The sequence below is a fragment of the Rhinolophus sinicus genome, chromosome 8 (genome assembly GCF_057876585.1).
Source record: "Rhinolophus sinicus isolate RSI-liver-muscle chromosome 8, RSI-T2T, whole genome shotgun sequence".
Taxonomy (NCBI): Eukaryota; Metazoa; Chordata; class Mammalia; order Chiroptera; family Rhinolophidae; genus Rhinolophus; species Rhinolophus sinicus.
In genome coordinates, this window is record NC_142508.1 from 20787622 (window position 1) to 20815597 (window position 27976).

At 34.5% G+C, this 27976-nt stretch overlaps 1 protein-coding gene across 4 annotated transcripts in view; it reads left to right on the forward strand.

Moving 5' to 3' along the window:
* WASL (WASP like actin nucleation promoting factor) overlaps positions 1–27976 on the forward strand; it is a 63831-nt gene that overhangs the window by 26304 nt on the left and 9551 nt on the right. Inside the window, exons 2-10 of one of the 4 annotated variants that reach the window (XM_019750058.3) lie at positions 4150–4284; positions 6243–6329; positions 7568–7664; positions 11071–11094; positions 17715–17883; positions 19595–19637; positions 20671–20824; positions 22662–22679; positions 25841–26361. In XM_019750058.3, the coding sequence (XP_019605617.2) occupies positions 4150–4284; positions 6243–6329; positions 7568–7664; positions 11071–11094; positions 17715–17883; positions 19595–19637; positions 20671–20824; positions 22662–22679; positions 25841–26361 (1248 nt within the window). Of the gene's footprint in view, positions 1–4149; positions 4285–6242; positions 6330–7567; positions 7665–11070; positions 11095–17714; positions 17884–19594; positions 19638–20670; positions 20825–22661; positions 22680–25834; positions 26362–27976 lie in introns of all 4 variants that reach the window. The other 3 variants (XM_019750060.3, XM_088799939.1, XM_019750059.3) reach the window with 3 other exon arrangements.

Sequence of the window (27976 nt, forward strand, 5' to 3'; positions counted from 1 at the left end):
GACTCTATTTAGGAACTTGCTCCTGAGACTACCCCATAGTTAAGTAATTATAAGAAGTCAGCTAATTTTTAATCTTTCTTTACTTTTACAATTCCTTTATAATGTTGCATATCAAAATTTCATACTCAGGATAATGATGGGACATTTCATGTGAATACTTCATCAGAACATCTATGAACATATTTAAAGCTTAGCTATAATATAATGAGAAAAATTAGGATGGATTTTCCCAGACTAGATTTTAGAAACTTGGGGACACGCACACAAGCTAGAATGTTTTGACCATTAATCTAGGCCATTGTAATCATAGAAAACACCTTATTGTATTCAGTTAAATGATTTTTATTTCCACATTCAGTTTATTTTGGATATGCGTTGAAAATATATCTTTATAAATTATTTCCTTTAACATTGTATATGTATTCGATGATTACAATAATTGTTGTAGACAATTATGCAGTGTTAAGTTGTCTTAGTACTTGTTGTAGGCAGTTGCTTCTCAAGAAGGATCTGTAGATCCTGGTATTTTCCAGTCTTTTCCCCACGTCATCAGCTGATTCTGTAATAAAAGAAACATCTATTTTCCTAATGTAAACTTCTTACTCTGACCTGTTATATGATGTGGTTGTTCTGAAAATGAAAGGAATTTAATCTGTCGAAGTGGTAGATGTTTGTGATTTCTTATTCAGGATGAAGTTGCTTTGGTATACGTGGGAACTGGAGGAAGTAGCAGTTTTCATAGTTTTGGGTCATTGTGGCAGTGTCTGACACATGCAGAGATACCAGTGCTCTGAGAAGAGAGCTGCCTCCCCAAAACTCATGGCCATGGGAGGAGACTGAGTGTTACATTTTAATGAGTCATTTGTTCTTGCAAGTGTTTTTATTTCAAAATAATTTCACACTTACAGAAAAGTTGTAAATAAAGTACAAAGAATTCCTATGTACCCTTCACGTAGATTTGTCAAATGTTTATCACATTTCGTCATGGTTCTTTTTCTCTCTACATATACATACGTATTATTTTTTTCTGAGTCACTTGAAAGTAAGTTGCTGATATCATGCCCCTTTATAATACTTCAGGGCGTGTATCCTAAAGTCAGGGTCATTCTCTTATTCATTATCATAATCGAAATCAAAATATGCAGTTTTTAATTTAACAAATATTTGCTTACGTGGGGCAAAGGTGAAATGAAAGTATAGGCTTGCAAAACTATTTTAGTTGTTTAAGGGAATTACAGTCTATTCAGTGGGTATTAAGTCCATACAGAAAGTTATTCTGTAATAGAATAAGATCTGTGATATTACAAGATTTACATCAGGTACACAAAAAGTTACTTTAGAAACATGAAGGAGAAGCAGACAGTAATTTCAACTTAGGGAATCAGGGCAATACTGCTTGACTGGTGCAGGTTCAACCTAAAGAGAGGTGAAGGTGCCCTGCTGAAGGAGTCACATCCCAGAAGTCATCCTTCCTTTTGTCTGCCCTTGGCAATGCAAGTTCTGAGAATGAATGTTGTTGTAGAAACTCAGTACTGTAATATCAGGATGCATAAGATAGGCTCCATTTCCACCAAAGTTGATATCATACTGTTTTCCTTTCCATTAATAAAATGTAACCCTAACATTGAGCTAATAAGAACTAGATTTCCTTTCCTAAGCACTTGTCCTTCGGTTGTTTTTCAATAATACCTTCTTGATTATGAAAGACAAGAATGGAGTTGATTAGCTGTAATTACTTTAAAGGAATGGAAGGAATGTTTTTTTAAAACTTAATTAAGCCACTGTCAATCTAGAGTTTAAGGGATAGTTGCTGTTTTTGTATTTCTAGCATTTATATATTAAATGTTATGTGTGTAAGCTCTTCTTGCATTCACTGTAAGTATTCTGAATTAACCAGAAGGGGCTTTAAAAAGTGCTATGGTATATAATTTTCAGACTTTGCTAATTTAAGATAAAAAGAAGTGAAATAGACACAGTTAGACTGACAAAAGGTTATAGCAAAATTTTGAAAATACAGTTACTGAAAATTGCTTATGATTAGTTGGGTTCTTTAGTATTAAAATTTTATATTGTTTTAAAATCAGTTTTATAATGCCAACTGTGTTTGTGTGGAAAATTATAAAAGTGTTTCATGGGTGTCTATTTCTTAAGCAAATGTTTTAAGAATATGTTTTAAATTTATTTAAATGTTTCAATGTGGATTTTTAGTTTTGGAGTGTTTTTGTTTTTAAGTTCACATATACATCCAGACAATCTTTCACAGTGTTAATATTTGGTCCTCTGGCAAGGGGATTTCCATGATGGAAGTTCAGACTATTTAATAACACATCTTTTCTTTTGCAAGTTCTTACTTCTTATTTTCTGGTTAAAGAGTAAAGTAGGCGAATTTTTAGATCTTTTCATTGGTATCTGGTTTCTTAATTGCTTTTCTTTTTAGAAATGAATGCATTTTGACAGTGCCATACTAAAAGGGCTGTAATTTACATGAATTTTCTGTAGAAAACAAATTTTCTCATCTGGTTTTTGAATTCTTCAATCTCATCTTTTATACCATTGGGTAATATGTGCCAAATCCATTGTTCTGAAATATTCGGTGCTAGGGTTGGGGACCTAGGGAGTTGGCATGCTGAGACTGTACTTGCAAAAGAACACAGTATGTTTGGAGCAGGCCAAAGCTGTACCCACAGTCTTTAATCTCCTTTTTAAACCCAACGGCCTAGTGTCTAAGCTATCTTCGTCATTTTTTTAATGGCTCTGGGAGACATTTTCTTGCTGCTTTGTGTGCTGTTCATGACTGTCTGTAAAATTTAAAGATGAGTTTGGTCTGCAGAAGTTAAAAACATAACGTGAAACACTGATATCTGGGAAAGTATACAATTTTGATCCCCAACAGTATCTAATCTTACATTTCTAACTTTATTGTTGTTATAAAAGACATGTGTACACACATATATGTGTGTGTGTATGTGTATACGTATATATACATACACAAACATACGTAATAGTTTTTTTGAATACTCTTATCGGATATTCCCCAGGCATAGTTATGTAACCCAAAACATTATCTCCAAATCTTAATGTAGTCTGTTTTTTAGAGGATTTAGAGGCTAGTAATTTCTGTACTAGTATATATGTGTATCACTCTTACTGAATTTATGATCAAATAGTTACATTCTAGATTATAATATAAAAGAAATTTAGTTTAGAATTAAATGAAAGTTTCCATTGTTTCATGACACAGTCGTGAGGGAGATAGCAACGTGGTGTCCTAGAAAACCTAGATGCTCTAAGGTGTCCATTGCATGTAATGAACTAGTTTGTCTCCTGAAATTGTACTAGTTAGATGCATCCTTGAGAAAATTGGGACAATAGTTGCTCAAATCATTTTTCATATTTCAATATAGCTTTCAAGCTGTGTGGCCGCGTGCATGTCATTTAAAATCTTTTGTCCCTTCAGTAACACCTTTAGAAAAGGAGATAATAGAATCTATTATAATATCTTCAAGGATGGTGTACTATGTTCAAAGTACCATATAATCCAGCACTATAATTAGTAACCACATGCCTTGCTTTCAAGTTTAATTTAGTACCTTAACTGCTATATAGAAATCAACCTGTGTTAATACTACTATTTGTTTAAATGTTCACATCATTGGAAAACAGCATATCACAGGGAGTAAAAATACAGGATTTGAAGTCATAAATTGCCTGCATTGGAATTTCAGCTCTACCACTTAACTGTGTGATATTAGGCAAATTATTTATCTTCTTTAACCTTGGGTTTCTGAAGCATAAAATAAGGTTCTAATAGTAATAAAATTAAATGGGTTTATATTTGAAAGTGCTTGGCACATTGCCTGACACATTTTAAGCATCAGTAAATGTTAGCTTTCAACAATTATTTTCAGTATAGTTACTGTCTAGTTATTTATTACTGTGTGAGACAGTACTTCAAAAAGTAGTGGCTTAAAATAGCAATAAATATTTATTATCTCCTTTTTTCTGTGGGTCAGGAATTCGGGAGCAGCTTAGCTGGGTGATTCTGGTTTGGTTGTTGTCTCTCATAAGGTTGCAGTCAAGATGTCAGCAGGGGCTACGGTGAGCTGAGTGTTACCTCAAACCTAATGGCTGTAATTTTCTATGTTGCAGACTATGTCTTCAGCAGTGGTCCAGTTATATGCAGCAGATCGGAATTGTATGTGGTCCAAGAAATGCAGTGGCGTTGCGTGTCTCGTTAAGGACAATCCACAGAGATCTTATTTTTTAAGAATATTTGATATCAAGGTGAGTTTTGTTTTGCTTCCACTTTAAACTATAGGTGATTAGGTTTTCTACCTCAATGATAATTTAGTATAGATTTGTTTGTCGTATATATAGTGTTTAAATTACACTTAAATTGATATTAGAAGAGTGAAGCTTTGTTTTAGATACTGAAGCACGAGTATTGGGCATTGCGATCAAATGGGAATATGTCCTAAATCAGAACATGAATATTTCCCTATTTTATGTTTCTGCTGCCTTTGCTGGTTTGTTTGTTTGTTTGTTTGTTTGTAGCCTCTGCATTGTGGGCTTTGCCCGTACTCTCTCCTCTTCTAATTATACTCTTTTTATTCCATCCCATCCATTACAGACTAACGTACATAGTCCTTTCAGGGAACTACACAAGTATATTTGGGTTTGGTATGTACTTCAGCCCACGTTTAAAGCATTATACAATATCTATAATAAGGTATTTGCTGCCTACTTTCCTTTATGTTGTTTCTCAACATAGGTACGTTCAGATGTTTCACAGCTTTGCATCCCTCACTCGAAACATAAATCATATTGTCCTAGATTGGATGTCCTGTGTCAGGTATTCACCTCAAACAGTTACTGTAAAAGTAGTTCTCTTTTTGCTGAGATGAAGTCTCCATTTATCTTTGAAAACATTTTCCATAGGCAAGTCTCTTTGCTTAATATTTATATATGGCAATATATATAATGGGATTATAATTACAAAAAATAAAAATAAAACTGACTTTGAACTCCTAGACGATTCTTATGGTCAGATAGATTGTACTCAAATTGTTGTACGGGTACTTCTCTGGGCCTCAGCTTATTTATTTTAAAAATGGGATAGCCATCTGGGTCTGTTGCCAAGTATTTCCCTGAGGTTAAGTGAAACTTAAGTTACTGCACTTTGTAAATTAGTGCCCCTTAATATCTGTAGCCTAAGACAGGTGAGAGAAGGGGCATACTCTCGTTACTAACAGTGGTGCACGGTGGCAGTGATTCTGGGGGGTGGGGCAACACGTGCAGAGTTTGAAAGAAATCCCTAAGTCCTTTGGCATATTTCGCATCACCAATGAAAAACACTGTTTAGAAATGGAATGCACATGTAACTACTAAGAAGAAAGGAATTCCATTGTAGTGGTCATAATGTATGTCCAGTGTATTTTAAATATTTTAAAATTGTGGTCTAGGTATAACCTTGCATTTCAGAAAAGAGCAGCGATTATAGTTCTCTAACTACTTATTTCCAGTTGCAAATAACCACTGCTGAATACTTGGAATTAGCCGCCTTGGGTATTAAGGTTAATTAGACTTCTTACACTGTGGCGGTAGAAAGGACAGTCATCCGTGGCTCTCGTAACCATGGTAACTGTGGTGCATTCTAATCATTGGTTACTTTCTGCACATGAGTGATACTACTTACAACAGTGTTTAATTGGGTCACTCACTCTGCAAAAGTTAGGAATTCAAAGATTGTTAATGAGCAGTAGAGAGACGGTAACTTAGACCCTCCCAGCATCTACACAGAATTGAGGAAAAGAGTGTGAAGTCTTGTGTAATATTTGATATCACAGTCTATTAATATTGCTGATGAAGCTGTGCATTGATAATCAGTGCATGTACAAAAGTATACTACTCCTTCTGTCTACCATTGATGCTCTAATAACTTCTAGTTATGTATTAACTGTATCTGGGAATGCTTGAATAACGAGATTATATCTCAGCACACTGAATTAAACTCACTTGATACATAATTTTTATTAAAGAGACATTATCCAGTGTTTACTGTTTTGTTATTAAGAAATTACTGATGAAATTATATATGTTCCTTATGTATTATTATATGTGTGGTATGTGTATATGTAAAAGCTACTGTTGATATAAATAAGTCCCTTAATACTAGTCACCTGCTTTGTTTTATTACTGAAGATTATCTTTTTGGTAACTCTTTAACTTTTGCTTTTTTTTAGGATGGGAAACTATTGTGGGAACAAGAGCTATACAATAACTTTGTATATAATAGTCCTAGAGGATATTTTCATACCTTTGCTGGAGATGTAAGTTGTATTTTTCTTTATTGCTTTGTTTAATGTAATTGCTTTTAAATTTGTCTGTGGAAATCATTTATGAGCTTTTTGTGTAAACATTGTATAAAATATAAAGAATTATTTTACTTTTAAAAACTTCTTCATAGATATTATAGCTAAATAGGAAGAAATGGCTAACATTTTAAGGGCCCAAAGAGTTTTAAAGAGTACTATAAATGTAATTTGCTATCTAGAAAATAAGTTGTTTTTTTGTGTTTTTTTGTGTTTTTTCTTTTTAATCCTCTCTCTGTCTTAGGGCAGATAGTTTAATCTCTCTGTGTGACTTTGGACAAATAGTTTAACCTTTATGGGCTTTAGTTTTCTTATCTGTAAAAATGAAGTCTTAATTGTTCACTAATCCATGGTAACTTTCAACTATTGGACATTTTATTGCCATTCAAATTACTTTCTGAAAGAATGGTTCATGACCTAGGAGAGTGCTAAAATATAGTAAATGGGGAGGAAACAGAAATTTTAAAATATTGCATATACTTAGGGAAAATGTTAGAAAGATTTCGATACCATATGCTTGCAGGGATTGAGTGACAGGATTACGGGTAAGTTTAATTTTCTTAGTTTTTTTATTTGTATTTCCTAAATTTTCTACAGTGAAAAAAAGGTTGGATTAGATAATACAGCCATATTTTCACAGTATTTTCTTCTCTGAAATGTGAAAAATTTTTCTTGATAGGATATATATATGGGTACACATTTTAAAGTATGCATTATTAAATGCCATATAATGCCAGTATGTTTCCATATTCTTAATAATTTATCTGAATTAAAGTTATAATTTAAATAATACCTGTAATTGAGCTGTAAAATAAAACCATAAACTAGTAAAGATAGAGCTGACCTGCATTTTACCAACTTTTGTATTGTTTATCTTTTCTAAGCTAAATTATTTACAGAGCTCTATTGAAGGATCAGATTCAATTTGCTACTTTGTTTTTTTGTTAAAGTATTCCATTTAATATTTGAGCGTCTACTGTGTTGGGTAACTTTTCTAATAGTAGTCTTTTGTTTTCCCTTTTTACCTTTTGCCTTCTTAAGTTATTCAGGTCATAAAGTAAGTTCTTGTCTACTAATAAAGTCAAGCTTTCCTTCTTCATAGATGTACTTCTGTTGGTTATCAACTTTTTCATTATATAAAGTAAAGCTAAATTTGTGTTTTTTATTGTTTGCTTTTATTGATGAAAATGTTGCAGACTTGTCAAGTTGCTCTTAATTTTGCCAATGAAGAAGAAGCAAAAAAATTCCGAAAAGCAGTTACAGACTTGTTGGTCCGGCGACAAAGGAAATCTGGTAAGCTTTTTTTAATAATTCTTTTAAACAGGAGCTGGCGAGCTATAACTTATCGGACAGATCTGGCCCACTGCCTATTTTTGTAAATTAGGTTTTATTGAAACACAGCTATGCTCATTGGGTTACATATTGTCTATGACTGCTTTACTGCCACAACACAGTTGGATAGTTGTGATAAAGACTATGGCACAAAAAGCCTAAAATATTTATCGTCTGGCCCTTTGCCAAACAAAAAACAATTAAAAAAAAAAAAAAAAGAGAGAGATAGAGAGAAAGAAAGGTTGCCAATCTTTACCTTAAAAGAAATAGTATTTTTATCGAGAACCAGTTTTTTTCATATTTACTAAAGAACTCACTCTAATAACCTTTTTTTGTTAACATCCCATATATACTGATTCAAATTTGCATTTTTATGGAATTGTTCATGACTTACCTTTTTAAAAGTGTTTTGTACTTTGTGAAAAAATATTTTAGGCAAGTCTAGAAGCAAATAAGCCAAGTTGCAAATAAGTTCTGTAAACATACCTTATCTCTGTTTTGTCCCTAATGTTGTAAATTAAGAAGCCAAAGGGAACTCAGTTTCATGCATGAGACTCTAATGCATATAAAACAGTTAGAGAACGATGCATCGCAGTACAGAACTATTTGACAACAGCGCGGTCCTTTCTGTTGTAAAGTAGGAGAAGGGGTGATTAAGAGGAGACCATCTCCCAAATCATCTTCTTAAGCAGATCAGTTTTAGGAGAAATAACATATGGGAGTTGAGGTGAGCACATAAATTCCCTTAAAACCAGCAATGGCTGTTTATTCCTTGAAAAGTCTTCCTGTCCATCCAGGGGTACATGTCCCCCCAGTTTGAAGATCACTGTATTAAGATTGTGTTTTACCAATAAGAGGGAATAAGCCATGAAAAAGGAAGAGACTAGATCCAGAAAACAGGAATGTAAAAGCATGTATTCCATTTTATGTATTTATTCCATTTTACATCTTTATTATTATTTTAGTGGGTTCCAAGAGGCAGGTGAAGTAAAAATGAAAATAAAATGAACTAAGTTGTTCACTCAGTTATTATATTGCACTTGATATAATGAGTGAATAGGAGAATTATTAGGGGCCTGTTTTTTGTTTGTTTGTTTGTTTGTTTTTTTACTTCTTTTTGGGGATTCCATGCTAGGAGAGGATTTACTGCTGTGGAATAAATAATTTATGGTTCAGTGTCTATTTCAGCGACATGGCCTGGTGCTAGACTAGGGGCTCCCTGGGGATTTTTTTTGGCCAAAATAAGTGACATTTTCAATATTAAAAAAGAGTAAAACATACTTCGTAAAATATAGAATAATTGACTTTGAAATTGGTAGGTCACTTCGTCTTTCACCTGGTACAGGAATTCTGTTTTACATAGTTCCCAAGCTTTTTACACATGGTGTTTCCAAAGCCGAAAGATCACAACATTAGGGAGGCAGCTGATTCATCACTGAGTAGCTCTTGGTAATCAAACTCCACCCTCGCCTCTCTTGAACTTAGATGCACGGAGTCCAACTTTTGGAGCAACGAAGAATTAGTCTGTTTTATTTTCCTCCCAGTAGCCATTTACTGTTGGAAGCCATTTTTATGTACTTCTTTAGTCTCACCGGTTCCAGTTTCTTATTCTTCCAATGATGTAATTTATAGACTCACCATCCTGCATACACTGCTCTGAATCCAGTGTAGATTTTGATGTCTTCTGCAGATGGTCCAGATTTGAAGAATGGTCCAGCTTTAAATATGTGTACCGATTTGAACACAAAAGTAGTCTGATGAGTACTGTAATAGTAAAATGTCCCTCGATACCATTAAACACTGGTCTGCTGATGTTTCTAGCAAACGTTTCACATGGTTAGCTCCCATTCTTTGTTCAACCATACCCTACCTTTTTTCCCATGAGTGCCTCTCAGACCAGGATAGTGTCATTTGCTTTTTAGAACTCACACTCTGAACTTTATATTTTTCCCAATATAGTTCCATATGTGTGTCATCACCAATTTAAGAAGTCTTTCCTCTCTGGATGCAGAGATAACATCGTATTGGACATTGGGGATTGACATTCAGTGACATAGATAGGACTTGATTACTTCGAATGTTTCAGAGAGTAACTTCATCAGACCACCAGATGGAGTAATACATTTATATTAACCATTGCCTGGATTTTTAACTTTGGTCTTCTAATTAAATCCATTTCAGTTTTAGTTTATGGCTGTTTATAATCTAATTATTTTGTTATGACCTTATTTATGTGTATTTCTCTTATAATTTTGGAACATGTTGTATTAGGAAGTCTGTGGAAATTAACATTTGTTTAAAATTCTTCAACCACTTTTGAACTTTCTTAAAGCCAAAATTGTGTCAAACCTGGTATGTAAGAGTGTGAATGCAAAGGATTGATAGAAGTTCTCCTGGCTTTACTCCTGCCTCATTAGCTATAGCTTTTCAGGATTTTTTTGGTCTGCGCCAGTGCTCAGATGTCTCTGGGCATTCTCATTATCTTTGTGCTTTCATTCAGTCCTGTCGCTTTGAATACTCTCTGCATACTGATGGCTCCCAAAGTTCCATCTCCACTCCTGACCTCTCCCCGACCTTCAGACTTGTCTGCCTTAGCTGGGAGCCAGATTCGCCTTCAGACGTGGCATGTCTGAGGAGAACACTTGATCCATGTTCCCCAGTCCCACTCAGACCTGTTCCTACTCCTTGCCTGCTTTTCCCCATCTCAGTCAAAAGGCATTGATTCCACCTCATCACTGGGTCACCATGGTCCCACGTGAGTCCTGTCAGGGAGTTACATTGGCTCCACCTTCAAAAACATGTCTTGGATCTGTTTCTCACCACCTCTGCTGCTAACACCCTGATTCAAGCCACCGTCACCTGTCATCTGGACGACCCTAACTCCCTGACTAGTCTCCCTGCTGCCACTCTATGCCTCCTACTATCTTTTTTTCCGCATAGTAGCCAGAGTGAACTTCTCAAAACCTAGTGTGGATCATGCCACTTGCCCTCTTCAAAACCCTGTAGGAGCTTCCTATTTATACACAGAATACAATCTGTGTTCCATAACCATGGCCTGTGGGCCCTACATGATCCAGTGCATCTCTCCTTCTGCCTTACCTCCTTCCACCCTTCCTTTCTCTCACTCCAATCCAGTCTTCATGATGTTCCTTCACGCTGTTCCGTCCTTGTCCTTAGGGCCTTTGAATCTGTTGTTCTTTCACTTCATTCAGATGTCTGTTCAAATGTCAGTTCCTCAGAGAAACCTTCCTTCACTACCTTTTTACATCAACTCAGGGATAAGACAGAGTTTAGGTAAATAAATTTTTTATGTTTATGTTTGTATTACATATGTCTAATAGTATTCTTTTAATTTATTTTCTAACAGAGAAAAGACGAGACCCCCCAAATGGTAAGCTCTTTGATAATTATTGATCAAAAAGATCTTAAATTATAGTTTAATCCTTGTGGAAACATGTATCATACATTAATACTGAATACTTAACATCTGTGATCAAATACTGTCGTTTATTATGTTCTTATTTTAAAATAACAGATGATGGATGTCACTTGGAAGTGTACTATTTGGCTTTTTTCTAGGAGGAAGGAAGACTACGTAGGGGGAAGATTACTATTCTTAGATCTTAATTCTCTATTCACGATTGATTAAGTTTAGAAACTTCACACTCTTGTTTTCTTAAAGGCAGTATCTTCTTAAAGGCAGTACATTTTGCCTAGCATATCTGTTCATTTCCCACTTTAGTTTTATCTTTGTGTCTTATTTCAAAATACTATTTCATAGTAGTAATATGAAACTAGCCCCTTTCAGAATGAGCAGTTGCTGTGATGGTATTTTTAGAACTAATGACAGCTATACATAACCCTCCTTAATTTGATAATGAACTCTTGAAGTATTATGAATTCATTTACTTAAAAAAAATATTGTATACCAAAAGTAACACCAAGATATAAAGGACAAAGTCCCAGACGTCTAGGCCAGAGACTCTCATCCTGAACTCCATAAGCTCTCCCTGATATTGGGTACTAAATTTTATAAGTGTGTATGGTTTTCCTTTGGGGAGAGAGAATGTGGCTTTCATCACATTTAAATGGGATCCCTGATCCTCTGAAGGTAAGTAACTATTGCCCCAGGAGACTTCATTATGATGGGGAATTGGCTGCTGCTTTCTAAAAGCATTTCAGATCCTCTCATCAGAATTTAGAGTAATTATCCAGGGAAACACTTAGTACAGAGCTGTTAATATATAACAACTATTGGTGATTCTTGGGGGTTGTTTCTTTTAAACAGCTATATTGCCTTAAGATGTTATCCTTAAATTTGTTTTCCTGCATAAAAACATGTATTCAATTTTGGATTATTTGCCTTATAATTTTTTTTAAATGCCTGACTACCTTCTGTAGTGCTTACCATGTGCTAGGTGCTGCATACTTTCTGTTTTAGAGGGAGATTTTAATACTAACTTTACAGGGTCGCTGAGGAGATGAAATGAAGTACTCATAGCACTTCATAAATATTAGTTACCGTAATGACGACAATGACAGAGATAATAATAGCAGTGCTATTTAGTGATCATTTACGGCCTGCCAGGCACTGTTCAGCGACCGAATGAAGTGGCTGCAAATATCTCCATTTTATAGATGAGCAAACGGGGGCACAGATATGGTCACGGTCATGTTACAAGTAAGAGGATTCAGTCTCAAGTGATACAACTCCAGAGTCTAGTCCCTTAACCACTGTACTTACGTCAAGTTGATTTTCAGAGAGAAACAGACCTAGAGAGAGTAAATGCCTCCATTTACGCAGCTAGTGTGTGACAGGCAAAGGAAGAAGCAGCTGAGTCATAAATCATTCATCTGTGAACCTTTAAAGCAGTGTTATAATTCTTCTTCCTTGATGTGTGCTCAGTATTTTCATCTCTTTTTGAGCTTTTAAATTACTTTGCTTTCTGTGAACGGATATTGAGTACCAGTGGGGAAGGCTTCCTAGTGATGGCACCGTGTGGGGAAAGGAGTCTGAGCTTTTAAAGGGTAGACACTGTGCAAATAGTATAGTTAAGGTGCAGGATAGAAAAACTTGATGGTCTTTTAAAAATTTAATATTTTCAATGTACATCAAAATGTATTTTGGAAGAGGTATCTAATCCATGAATAGAGTTTGGATATTCTTCTTTATACGACAGTGGTGTCTCATAATTTTATTACCCTTATTACTAAGAGATACTCATAATTAATGCAGAGTCTTTCTCTACATGAGATTGATCTTGGTTTTAAATTTTTAAATCTATAGTTTTCACCCTTCAGTGCAGTGGTCCCAAGCTTTTTTTCTTAATATAAATGGAGAATTTCGAAAAATACCATTAAAAGGCCGAGTTACACAGCATGTATTGCCAACATTTGTACTTATTTATTTATAAGCTGTGCATATAATATTGGCATTAATGTTATTACATTAACAATAAAGAATGAAATAATTATTAATAGAAGTTTTACTATTTTCCCCTGCAGCCAGTTGTCTTGTTCCCCTCTTGTGGGGAGACCCCTGCTGCGGAAGCAGCTTATGACTTTTCTGTGTTTGGGGCACAACCACTAGATGGCAGTGGACAGCTTCCCCACCTGCCCGTGTCCACGCCGGGTGCTTTGTTTCAGATCCTCATTCAGATTACCAGTCCAACAGACCTCTTCAAATTGTAACTGTTACAAAGACACTTCCTGTAGAAGTAACATATTCCTGATATGCAATTCGGCGTCTTCCTCACTGACTCCTAATCCGTACGTCTTTCTTTTTTCTTTATTGGTCAGTCTCACCTTTTAGCTTAGACGGTTTCCAATGATTTGTTCTCAGCTTCATGACTGCTTGACATCAGAGGCCTCTGGGCCACCTGTCTCTCAACTATTTTACCTTGGTGAGAGTTCTCTGCTTTTTATGTAATTAAGGGGAAGACTTTAGTTTGTTCTTTTAGTTTTCAAATTAACTAGAAATGCTATTCAATGAGAATGTTAAAAAAAACTAAAAAAAACAAAAAAACACCTTTTCTGTGACAGTTGTCCTTAATCAGAAGAAGGTAATTTGTCATTTGACTGTTTTTTGGATTTTTTTTTTTTTTTTGAGAAAGAAAAAGGAAGGGAAACAGACCCCTCCACTATATATTAGTACATATTCTTAGATGAATGTGATTTCATAAATGGAATAATTAAATTAAACTTTATTAGGAATGATTTAAGAGTATTTCTGTTACCAGATCTTCCATAAACCTTATTAAAAAGTGACCCTGCCTTATACAGTTTATCACTAAGTGTGTCATTTTTTGAAACAAATAATTTAATTGGGCTTTAGAACACCATTTTAACTTATTTCCTAACAATTTCAAACTCTATAGTAAATGGCTATTGTCAACCAAAATAACGAAGTACCTCAAGTCTTTGATGTATAGAAACCCTTTTTTCTAAATTTTGAAAAGTATTAGTAAATGTTTAATTGAATGATGAACTGTTGGACTACAGACTGAGAAACTGATAAGATGTAATACGTGGTAACATTTGTCAGGTTAGCATTATCAGTCACCTTATGGTTTGACTTTTGTGTAGGAGGTGTAAGAGTTAATAGAAAGTTTAGTGGTCTGGGAACCAAGATAGCAGAGCTCACCTTTGTCTTTGTCACTAAGTGTGTGACTTCACACAGGTCACCTGACACTTCTTGCCCTTGCTTTTCATCTATAAAATAAAACATTTAGAAAAACTCTTTAATTTCCCAGCAATAGTAATTTTCTATACATCTCTTTCATCTGGATTTTCTTAGATAGACTTCAATAATGTTTTAAAAAGAGTACTAATGAATTCATCTGTAATGACACAAAATAGCTAATGCCAAAGCTTTATAAACTGCATCACAGAGGTATAACAATATATGCATACCTGATTTTGGGTAGCGGGGGGGAGGGGAAACAGTCTGACTGCAGTTTGAGTTAAACTTTGTTATTCATTCCAGTACCACTGATATTTTGTATCTGTCCTCTTCATGCTTGAACTTTCTTCAGAGATGACTGTTCTCTAGTGAGTGATGAATCAGACTTATAAGAACCTTTCCCAGAAAAGAATTTAATAGCTTGGATAATTTAAACTATTATACTTTATCCAACTCTATTACCATTTAGAATATCCATAGTATAATAGATTGCTTTTATATAAGCTACAGCAGCATAAAAATTTTTTTCATAAAATCTAATTATAGTTGTTGACCCTTGAATAACACGGTTTGAACCATGCAGGTCCACTTATACAAGGATTTTTTTCAATTAATACATACAGTACTATAAATACATTTTCTCTTATGATTTTCATGATAACATTTTCTTTTCTCTAGCTTACTTTCTTGTAAGAATTCAGTATATAATACATATAACTTATAAAATATGTGTTAATTGACAGTTTATGTTATTGGTAAGGCTTCCAGTCAACGGTAGGCTATTAGTAGTTAGGTTTTGGGGGAGTCAAAAGATACCTGGATTTGCAACTGCGCGGGGGGTGGGGGCTGTCAGTGTTCCTAACCCCGTGTTTAAGGGCCAAATCTACTTTATAGTTGTTAAATTTGTTTTGTTTTCATGGTGAATCTGGTTGCTTTTTTATAGTTGCCATATGAACACCTATTTTAGGAAGGGTGGTATGTATAAAGAGAGTGCCTAACTCTGGTACTGCTGAGTATAAAATTAAGAGACTAAATAGTAATTTGCAGCATCCTATTGTGTTGCCAATACTCATTGGTAAAGATAAATTATAAGAAGGGAAGCAGAACAGGGAGAATGAGAAGTAAAGTCAGATTACTAGATAAGTCTACAAAGGTAAGAGAATGATCTCAATTCAACCATTGAATTCTGGATATTTATTTCATGTCCCCTTATTTTGTGAAGCTACAGCAAACACTGAAATCTGATATCTGAACAACTTTGAAAATCCAGGTTTTTATCTACCATTTAATAAGCCTTCTGTATTGCTTAACCTTTAATTCTTGATTGCTTAACCTTTAAAGATTGTTCTTTCACACTGAATCATCTTTTAATGATTTTATCCATATTATTCACTAGCTTCCAGTTTTTCCAAGAATTTATTTCTTGCCAACATGAGCAATTTCCCGTGGAATTTTGTATGGAATTATAAGTAGAACTTGTAAACGTTTACGTATTATACTTACATATGTAAGTAGACTTTGAATACTCAGGGAGAATAGCTGAATGTTGGTGATAATTAAACATATATTTTTTCTAAATTGTTTACTTCTTTTTTACTTCTTTGATAAGGTGGCAGATGGTTTTCATAATTTTATTTTAGCTCTAGTTCATCTTTAAATAGTAGAGTTGGGAGAGAGAAAATAGGTTATTTACCCATGTAGATAAATATTTTTCTTTCAGATAACTTTAATACGATACCTCTGAGGTTTTCAACATAATTGAAGAATTACGGTCAAATAGGCATTTAGTGACTACCTAATATATGTTAGCCTATACTTTCTTGGGATTGCTATTTGCCATTCTGATTGTGTGGGGGTCCCCAGGACCACCTCCACAGTTGGTGATCTGCAGAAGGACTCACAGAACCTAGTATATAGTGGTGCTCAGGACAAAGGTGTGTCACAGTGAAAAGGTACAAAACAGTCAGTGGCGGGGAAGACATATAGGGTTAATGCTGGTGAAAACCACACAAGGGTGTTCTCCCATTGGAGTCACATATACTTAAATTCTCTCCTAATGAATTGTGACCGCGCTTGTGAAATATTGTCTCAAGGAGAAGCTCAGTTTATTGTTTAAAGCCCAGGGTTTCTTGGTGGCTAGTCACATAGATATCCTCTGTCTAGCACAAACTCTAAGATTCTAAACTCCCAGAAAGAAAGCAGCTGTTAAGCGTAAACCGCATTGTTATCATAAACAGTGTAGAAACAGAGAGCCCATGTTATCAGGGAATAATAAGAAGCCTCTTGAAATCCAAGTTCCCAGATGCTGGCTCAGGGGCGACTGCAAGCGGTTTTGTCTACATAGCAGTTTCAGCCCTGCTATGTTAACTGTTTTTTCTGCATAGTGGTGATTGCATTTTATACTGTGTTTTGAACATTGTCATTAATGTATCGTCTCAGAGGAATTTGGTCTGATAAGAGGTTTTATCGGAGAATCATATATTAAAATGGAACCTCTGAGGAACATGTGTTGCCCTTTAGGTAACTTTATAAGGAATTTTTAAGTTGAATACGTTTTGTTCAGAATCTCATGCTTTTAAGACCAAGAATATTTTTGTGAATTATAAAACAGGTGTAACTCCTAGAGATGTTATTAATAATATCCGAAGGTGCCTGAGATGTTTTTACTGTTGATCGTTGTAGAAGATAAAAGATAAATGTTTTGGGAGTGTTTTTTTTTTCATCTTAAGTTTTTGAGCTGTATACTTCTGATTGTCAAAATGTATGTATACTGGTAGGGAAAATATTACTGGACTTACATATGGCAGTTTTGGGGAAAAATAGCAGTAATAATTGCATTAGTACGGTTTTTCTAATGAACTACTGGAGTTGAAGCAAAGAGGTAAGACTAGATTTCTTTGTTAGTTTTAAAACAAAGTAAACGGCTCTTACTTTTCATTTACTATTCTTGTTATGTAATATACACCACTTTGCCAATGAGTAATGTGTTGGGTGTGAGGCTATTACAGTCAAAATTTAAGGGTTCAGACCAATTCAATTTAAACTCTTGTTGAAAATTTATATTCCTGATGATGTTTAATGTTATAAAAATACCAAGTTTGCTTTGAAATAATGTGCTAGTGTGTTTAAGAATTTATTATAGATTTTTAAAGTTTAGGCAGTACTTTATCCATTATTTAAGAAAATTAACCTGCAAACTTAAAATTTTAATAATTTATAGTAACAAAGTGGTCGTACTTCAAGAAAAGATATTTAAATTATAAATTATGATTGTGATAATTGTTACCTTAAATTATATCCTTTTCATATTATTTTAACTTTATTTGCAGGTCCTAACCTACCTATGGCAACAGTTGACATAAAAAATCCAGAAATCACAACAAATAGATTTTATAATCCACAAGTCAACAACATCTCCCATACCAAAGAAAAGAAAAAAGGAAAAGCTAAAAAGAAGAGATTAACCAAGGCAGATATTGGAACACCAAGCAATTTCCAGTAAGACAATTCTTTTGTTGTTTTTATCTTAACTTTTGATTTATTCATTGCGACTCTTGGTTTTTAATTTGTTAGAAAATTTTGTTTTCTTTTCAGTAGGACCCTTATATTTATCACTTGCTTGACTTTTTAGCTATAGCTTTTGTTGGAGTTTTTTTAAGCTATTGCTCAGTGGAGTTTCTGTGCATCTTACAGTTTATTTACTTTTCCACTCATTAGAAAAGAAAAATTAGATAAAGTTTCTTTTCTTTATTAACTGTTAGACATAAAAATTATTTCTCACTTTTCTCTATTAAAAATGGTATTTGGAAATCGCCTTGAGGCATTATTCTAGTCTGTTCAGACTGCTGTTATAGAAGACTGTGGACTGGGCAGCTTATAAACAACAGAAATGTATTTCTCCCAGTTCTGGAGGCTGGGAAAGTCCAAAGTCGAGGCACTGGCAAGATTTGGTGTCTGGTGAGGTTCCACTTTCTGGTTCATAGACAGCCGTCTTCTTGCCGTGTTTCCACATGTTGGAACAGGTCAAGGGAGCTTTCCAGGGCTTCTTTTTATTTTAGTTTCAGGTGTACAAAACAACGTAATGATTAGACATTTACACACCTCACTAAATGATAGCCCTTCCAGGTCTGCTACCGCTCTGACATCGTAGGTAGCTGTTACAATACTATTGACTATCTTCCTTATGCTGTGCTTTACATCCCGTGGAAAATAAATAAATAGATAGATAGATAAATAAATAAATAAATAAATAAATAAATAAAATACATATATGTGTGTCTGTGTGTATATATATATATAATATATACATTTAATTATAGTTGACATTCATTATTATTCTACTTCAGCTTCAGGTGTATAGTGTATTGGTCAGGCATCTACACAGTCTATGAAGTGATGCCCCTGATAAGTCCAGTGCCCAACTCACACCTTAGATAATCTTTACAACATTATTGATGATATTCCCCACATTGTATTGCACATCCCCATGACTGTTTTATGACTACCAATTTGTACTTTCTAATTCCTTTCACCTTCTCCCTTATCCCCCAACGCCCCTTCCCATCTAGCAACCTTCAGCTTGTTCTCTGTATCTCTGAGTCTGTTTCCGTTTTTACTCGTTTGTTCTTTAGATTCCACATGTAAGTGAAATCATATGGTATTTGTCTTTCTCAGTCTCACCTATTTCCCTTAGCATAATATTCTCTAGGTCCATCCACGTAGGGGCCTCTTTTTTAAGGGCACTGATCCCATTCATGAGGGATCCACTGTCATGATGTAATCACCTCCTAAAACTCTCACCTCTAAATACCATCATGTTGGGGATTAGATTTCAACGTATGAATTTTCGGGGGACATAATCTATATAGCAAGCATCAAACCCTTGTATTTATATGACATATTTCGAGTATTTTCATATTCATTATTTCACTAGCTCATTATAAAACTATCCTGTCATATATATAGTGCTTGTATTCTTATGCTAGTTTGACAGTTAAGGAAATGAGTGCTCAGAAAGATTGTGCAAAAATGTTAAGACTAGAATCCTGGTCTCTTGAATATTTGTACAGTTTTTCTCTGGTTATAGTTATGTCTATGAGAACTGTTAAGGTCAAAAATTCATGGGTGGATTGGATTTCATATACATAATGTTTTTAATGCCCTCTGTGCATTTTATTTTTCTATTTTTTCCCCCTATCTTATACTTTAGGCACATTGGACATGTTGGTTGGGATCCAAATACTGGCTTTGATGTAAGTGTCTTTTCAAGCCATAAACATTAAATATGTGGGAATGTTATGGCCTATATTTAATTTTTTTATTACTATTATTTAATTTTTGTGAGTTTTAGTGTTTATTTGAATGTGCTTGTGTTTATGTATTTATACCACTGAGGTTTGAAACCATAGTTTTTTCTATCATGCCTGGCTAAGTTTCTAAAGAGAAAGTTTTTGTATGCCTTGGCTTTATGTCCTATGTAAATAAAATCTTTGTGCTTTGAAAGCCAAGAAAAGAAATTTTTTTCTGCTAAATGATCATTTCAGGGGACTATATACCAAATTATTAGAAAGTACTGTAACAAAATTCTAAATATACAGTTGTTGAATTACCTAGATCTTTCCATTCTATTTTTGGCAATTTCATCATTCATTAATATATAGCACTGTGAGCAAGGTAGGTGAAACAGCTGCCAAAAATAAAAGTGTTTAACATTTTATCTCTGTTTTGGTTACCTAAGTAATATGTATCTTATACTTGATAGATAATTAGGGTTTGGAAAAATTATTTTGAAAAGAAATATTAGTGACCGAGGTTAAAAATCTTTCTGGTGATTTTTGTTCTAACTACAGTGTTTACTCCACAAACCTTTATTGAGTGCCTCTTTGTGTTGGGCACTGTCCAGGACACTTGGGGTCGTAAGGAGGCCGTGCCCTCAAGTTTTCAAATTGATTGAATTGTTTTCTATTTGTGGTTATATCTAAATCCTATTTAGGACAAAGTGGAATAGGTGAGCATTAAAAATATCTGAATCAGGAAGGGATTAGAAAAATCTAAATGAGGAGCCTTCTCTTTGAAGGTAGGAACAAAAAAGAGATGACATAAAATATAAAATCTATTCTTTGTTCTTTTTTTATAAGAAAGTTTAGTTGGCATATAAATAATGTAACCATATTAAAAGTTTATACACTTAAAATAATTTCGTAAAGGGCACAGCTGAGAATTCATTATGCTCATTTTTAAAACTGGGATAGATTGTATAGTTAGTGGTTATTTCATCTGTTGTAGCTGAATAATTTGGATCCAGAATTGAAGAATCTTTTTGATCTGTGTGGAATCTCAGAGGCACAACTTAAAGACAGAGAAACATCAAAAGTCATATATGACTTCATTGAAAAAACAGGAGGTGTTGAAGCTGTTAAAAATGAACTACGAAGGCAAGGTAATTTTTATTTCTATGTAGGCATTCTGATCTATTTTTTCTTTTGACTCTTGAGGTCATTTTCATGGAAGACGACTACGTGCATTTATGTGACCCTTCTTCAATCAGAATGTTTTAGTTTATGGATAACGGGTTTGGCCCAGTGTACTATGTTTTACATTATTGTAGAGTAACTAAAAAACTTGACAAGTTTTTGCATATTACTAAAAAGTGTTATATTAAGTTCATGAAAATCCACACAAAATCTTCTGGCTATTCTATTTTAAAATAAGAAATTATAGTTACCTAATATTTTACTTAATGAATCTTAGAAGTCATTAAAGTTGCTTTTACTTCAATTCAGAAGTAGTAATTTAAATATAATCACTACCTAATTTGGAAAATAAAAGCATTTTCAGAATATAAATAATGAAAAGATTTCTGTTTTTTTTTTAAGTAAAAACTTTTTCTTAGGTAAAGTACAAAATTTGTCAGTTGGTACCTGAGAGTACAAATAATTTGCAACCTTTTAAGATCAAAGCACCTTATATTTTAGTTGTATGTTGATAATTATCACAAAAAAATGCAAGTACGTATCTCTCAATTTTCCAGTATGACAATCATTTCTTTGCCGCCTTATTTATTTGGGACTGCTTTTCTTCTTCTTAGTTTTTGCATATGCATAACAGCGTAGCAAAACAAAAGCTCCAGTTAGTATGCATTCTTCTGAAGAATTTACCTGTCATTTTAACTTAGGTGTTTGACTCACCTGAAGTGTTTTCACTGCTGATGTTCATTCATTCAGTCTTTGATTTGTTCATTCGTGCTGATATTCAGTAAACGTTGTTATGCCAGCACTAGTCTCTACTCAGGAGATTAAAACATAAGGGTATGGTTACTGCCCTCAGAAATCGTATAGTTTAGTGTGGGAACAGATGTGTAAACAAGTATTTGGCCGTAGTTACTATTGTGGAAGTGCACTGCTAGTTCCACTGAAACTAGTGTAACACTAATTTGTATTATTTTGTGACAAAACTACATTTCCAAATTCTGTGGCTTGTTAGCAAGACCGTCTTGAGCCTTGCACTGTTGTGAATAATGTAAAAGTCACAGTTCCTGTTAAGTGTACAGATGACGGAAGGTCTTGACCCTTGTGAGCTCCGGGCTCTCGTTCTCCACTGCTACCACTCACTCGCCTTCACTGTGCACCACCAAATGGTGCTCAGGCTCTCTCCGAGCTCTCCGAACTCACAGGTGTACGTTCTTCCTGACGTTTATTAGACCATGCATACTACTGCCCTTTCATTTGAATGCCTGTGCCCAAAATGACTGTAGTAACTTGATTGGGTTTGTTTTTTAAACTTGATCAGTACTGCTTGTCATTCTGATTTTCAAACATCGAATTAGGCAAGGTCTTTCCTCGACTGAATTACCTAAAACAAACAAAAAAAGACAACAGGCATTAAAAAACATGCTTTGGGAACAAAGTTAATTCTTACCATACTCAGAAACCTAACTTCCAATGTGAAACCTTTTAGACACCAAAGAATGATTTTACAGAAGATAAATTTTATTTAAAGGAAGAGTAAATGTTTTTCCTTGTGTTGCGGAAATATTTTCAAGGCAGAGCATATAATGTGTTCAGAGTATATAAAAAAAAAAAAAAACTAGAGGGAGATGTTACGAAGTTGTCCTTAAAATCTGTTTAATAGCTACTGAATCAAACCTCTTGAAACTTATTTTGTAAACTCATGTAATCAGATTTTATAAAGAGTAGGTTTGTGTTTTCCAGTGTATCTTTTTTGTGTATATGTGTAATTGTCCGAAGTTCGTTAATTCAGAATAATCTGCCCTATAGGTCCACCACAGTGGAGTGGTATGTATGTGGGATGTTACTTGACCCGTGTACTAAATTATGCATGCTGCGATGTGTTTGTTTTTAAAACAGATTTCATTTTTCCTGCCTCCAAATCTAACATCCAGTGAGGTTTTGTGCCCTCTACTCAAACTAATGTTTTGGGCAAATAGATGGCTCAAGTACAAAGAAAATTCATTTCTAGATGAGTCAGAGCTCGTATTTTGTCTGTAATTTAGATGATTTTATTTAAATTCTGTGGATTTTTAAAAACTCATCCACAGCACCACTGTTGTTTTTATTAAATAATGTTTACTTTTAGTGATTGCTTTTCACACTTGGCATTATTTCAATAACCTATATTAAATATACTTACATTTTTACATTAATTTGGGGCAGGGAGGGAGGACTAAACATAAATAAACTCGCACTTAGGTCTGTAAATGCCTACTCTGGGAGTCGTTACTATTCCCATAAATTTTAATTTGTGGTGGATAACATTTTTCAGTTTGCTTTATCATGATGAGAGTGCATGAGAGCAGTTCTTTAATGTTTCCTGAATTCTGAAATACTGTATTTCTTTTAAGTATTACATTTTATCGTTTTTGTTTATAATTTGATAGATATCAAATACCTAGAGAGTTATCTAACAATTACTCTTAATACTGATCTGAAACTTAATTACTTCTAAATATATCAACTTTTCTTTTTAATGTACCATCAAGACAAGGTTATTTCTGTAAGCTTCATTCAGTCTTTTTCTTTTTTAACTAAGCTTTGATAGTAAGAACAGTTTTTATTTGTTGTAACTTCTGTTTCATGTTCTTCACTTTCTTTTTAAATCTTAAAAGTACTATTGTGATTCTGATTCTGGTGTTTGTGGTGACCCTTAGAGTTTTGAGCATCTGTAGGCCATCAGACTTTCTCGTAATGGTGTGTGGTGCCTGCTTAGCAGGCCTTTCTGTCCGTGTAAACCTAACCTCTGCCTTTCCTGCTGTCATTCTTTAATTCACATTTTTACATTGGGAGATGGCATGTCTACTGCATACTTTCCTTTTTATGTAGATGTAATACATACTATGAAAACAGAAAGTTGGTAATAGATGTTTTCCTAATGAAAATATAGAGACGTTTCCAGTCACTTTTCCAGGTAATAGAAATGCTAAACTTGTGCTATACCCAAAAGTGGATGCAGCTGACCATTTATCCATTATACATTAAGGCTCTTCCTTTCCCTGAGCAGTGAGGTAGTGTTTGTTTGAATGAGTATTAATTGGACCCCAAATAATTCCGATAAACGTACTTACTGGCAAGTTCAAAGGAACTTTAATTCTCTCTACTGAAGAAATAGATCATTTGACATGTAAAAGATTATGGATCCAGCTCTCCGTGAAATAACCTTTTGTAGTAGAATAGGGTGGGTCCTTTTCCTCTTGATTAACAAACAGCTAAATTATAGAAGTGCCAGCCTAGACAAATATCACTGGTAATATTTGAAATGTAAGTCTTAAACTGATTAAAAAGAGCTCTCTGTATCCGCTTGAAGGATTTGATATACTGTCTTATGCAGGAAATATCCATAATACATATATACCATATGCTCTTGCTTTTGCCCTTTAATTACAAAATATATTAGAAGAAGTCTCCTTGCTTTGGATCCAGTGAAAAAGTTGGGTATGCCTTAGCTGCAATGCCCCAACTTCAGTATATCTTGAGTGTAAATCTTAGGAACTTCCCTCTGTGACAGACTGCATCTGTGTGGGATAACTCTTCCTGTTTACAGCTTTGTTATTTCCAGTTATGAAAGTTTGTATTCCAGGAGACAGTACCCTTGTGCATATTGGCCTTTCTGCAGACTTCATCTAAGGTTTATGATTATATGTGAAAGCATATTTAAATAGCATGTTTCCAAATGAAATTGGAGGATGCCATTTTATTTCTTTTGAAGTGAGCAGTTTTTTTCATCTCTGATATCATTTCATTATTGTTATTTGTAATTAAGGCAGGTATTCGTATTTGTATAGATTGTAGAACTATCCATCAATAATATATTACAGTTTGTATCAATAAATACAAATAACTGTTATGGATCCTAGGATTTCTCTACTCCTAAAAGTTCATTTTTCTATTCAGTTTTTAAATGAATGGAGAAATAATGAAGTTTTTTATTGTGTAAATTTTTGTATACTGTCCGTAAAATTATGCCTCCAGAAAGGTAACAAATTTATACTTTGAATTATATTTATTATATAGTATATTTATATTTATTAGTTGTATTTTACATTTCCACTTAAGTAGAATAAGAATGTAATTATCATTACTACCAGAGTAATGTTAATATTTTATTAATTTTAATTTTGCAGTGTGTAGAAATTTGTTAACAGTTCATGTCTCCTGAAGGAGTGGTTGAACGTTTCATCTGAGCAACCAGCCTCTCTTAATGTCACCACTAGAATTACCATCTTTTAGAAATATAGGATATTATATGTTATGTTATTATATGCCATTATAGTATATTGCATTACATATTGTTTTTATATTATATATATTTATATGATATATAATGTGTATTGTTATATAGTCTATATATATATATAGAAAACATAGGACATAAAGTATGAATATAAGTTAGGTGAAAAAAGTTTATATTTTAAAAGGAAAGGTGTTATATTTATGTTTAGTTCAGATTACTTTCAATAAATTTTAATAGGTTATATACTACATTAACTATTTAATTCTAAATGTAAATTAATTTTATAAAACAACTACGTATACTTGATTCTTTAAAGAGAGAAGGAATCCGTTATTTTTATTAAAATGTAAAATAATGCTTATTGACCCAAAATGTTTAATTTCATTGTTATATTTTTGTTGTTATAAGAAGTGTTTATTCTCTTACCTTCAGAAGTGGTGCTGATTCCTAAAAACTAAATTCTACTATTTTAGCTAATATGTTTTCAAGAAACATCGGGAAGGTGACCCTTAAGCCAAGTATTCCCACATAGAATTGTAAGATATCATCTGTGGTCAGGTATCTTTATAAAAATAAACAAACGTGATGCCATTTTTTTTTTTCAGTCTCATATTTTTTTATGCATGTTGAAGTGAGTTACTTTTTCAGTCTGATGTGCATGGGTTAAAAAACATGCCTTCTTTTTTTTCTCTCTTTATTTCAGCACCACCACCACCACCACCACCACCATCCAGGGGAGGGCCTCCGCCTCCTCCCCCCCCTCCACATAGCTCAGGCCCTCCTCCTCCTCCTGCCCGAGGAAGGGGCGCCCCGCCTCCACCACCTTCAAGAGCGCCCACCGCTGCCCCTCCACCTCCACCTCCGTCCCGGCCAGGTGTAGGAGTCCCTCCACCGCCACCCAATAGGATGTACCCTCCTCCACCTCCAGCCCTTCCCTCCTCTGCACCTTCGGGGCCGCCTCCGCCACCTCCGCCTCTGTCTCTGGCGGGCTCCACGGCGCCACCCCCACCGCCTCCACCTCCGCCACCCCCAGGGCCGCCCCCGCCCCCTGGCCTCTCTTCCGATGGTGACCATCAAGTTCCAGCTCCTGCAGGAAACAAAGCAGCTCTTTTAGATCAAATTAGAGAGGGTGCTCAGCTAAAAAAAGTGGAACAGAACAGTCGACCGGTGTCCTGCTCGGGGAGGGATGCACTTCTAGACCAGATTCGACAGGGTATTCAGCTGAAATCTGTAAGTAATATGTTCTTTCCGTTTTAGTCTCTGTCATAGTGGGATTTTAAAGTAATTTAGAAGTCACCTTTGAAAGTCTTTATTTTTACTTTTTCTCCTGGTATTTTTTTTTAACCTATGAATTTCTGATATTTTAGTATACCATAATGTGCGCAAATTTATACCAATACCTGTTAACCCATACTTCTATAGCAAAATGTCACCCCGGAAAGTTTCCTCATGCCCATTCCCACTTAGTCCCTCTCCCCAAAAGAATCACTGCTTTGGTTTCCATCACCGTAGATTAATTTGGCCTATTTTAGATCTTCATGCAAATGGAATTTTACAATATGTTTACAATTCATTTTCCTAGACTTTACTTTTAAATAAAAGGTACTTTAAAGAAAAAAATGTTTTGCTAAACTGTGGAGAAGCAAAAATAGCCCTTCTTGAAACCAATTATAGTCACCTAGGTAAATTCAAATCAGTAACCTCATAAAACAAAATGATATTCTAAAGGTTAGGTGTTCTGAAATTTAGATGAGTAGTGAATCAGACTCTACAGAAAACTTAGGGTTCTAATAGAATTTCTGACACTGATGGCGTATAGTTTTGGATTCTCTGAATTGGATGAAAGGATCATTTCATCTTCCAGACCAGAGGTTTGCTAAACTTCTTTAAAGGAACAGATAGTAAATATTTGAGGCTTGCAAGCCATATGGTCTCTGTCACAACTACTCAGCTCTGCTATTGTACCAGAAAAGCAGCAGCCATACACAGTACATAAATAAGTGGGCATGATTGTGGTTATAAAACTTTATGGACCGTGAAATTTGAATTTCATGTAACTCATGTATCACAAATACTCTGTTGATTGTCTTTCAACCATTTAAAAATGTAAATATCACTCTCAGCTTCAAGGTTACACAAAAATGGGCAGGGTAAGTTTGGCCCCTGGGTGATCGATCATTTGCCAACCCACCTGGAGCCTACACTGCCTGCATTCAGAACTTCCTTTTGGGACTTTCTATGTAGTCCCTCAGTTCCAAAAGGAACGTTTGCTTTGCAGGCCTTCAGACTGGTCATGGATGGTTTTTTTCTATACAGTAAACGGAGATGAAAGAAGGAGATTTTAATTGAAAATTATTTTGCGGTGCAGGGAACTATGGTGACTTTGTCAGAAGTTTTGGCTAGGAAGAGAATGGGTAGGGAACATACGAGTTGAGTGCAACAAACATTAGCATAGCACAGATTTAAGAAACTTCTAATTTTTAAAATTTCTGACTCTTGTTGACATGTCTTCAGGATGCTACTTAGATCAGCCTGTGAACAGTCACCGCTGGCCCCTCTCCCCGTTTAGTTCAGACTAAAGTTTCCTCAGGAGCAGTTGAAGAACTTAGAATAGTTGTTATTGGAAAGACACCAATTATTAGACACCAGTTACTGTTCAGTCACCAAAGCCCAGGTGAATAGCGGATTTTAAGTCATTTACTTTCAGCTTTTCCCCTGTAATTTGTGCCCATTCCTCTGTCACTCATTCCTGTATCTCTCGTTTCTAACCTACCTTTTTTCTCTTTTCTATTTCCTCACTCCTTTACAACCAACTCTTGTTTCTTCCTCTCATTTAGTTATAATA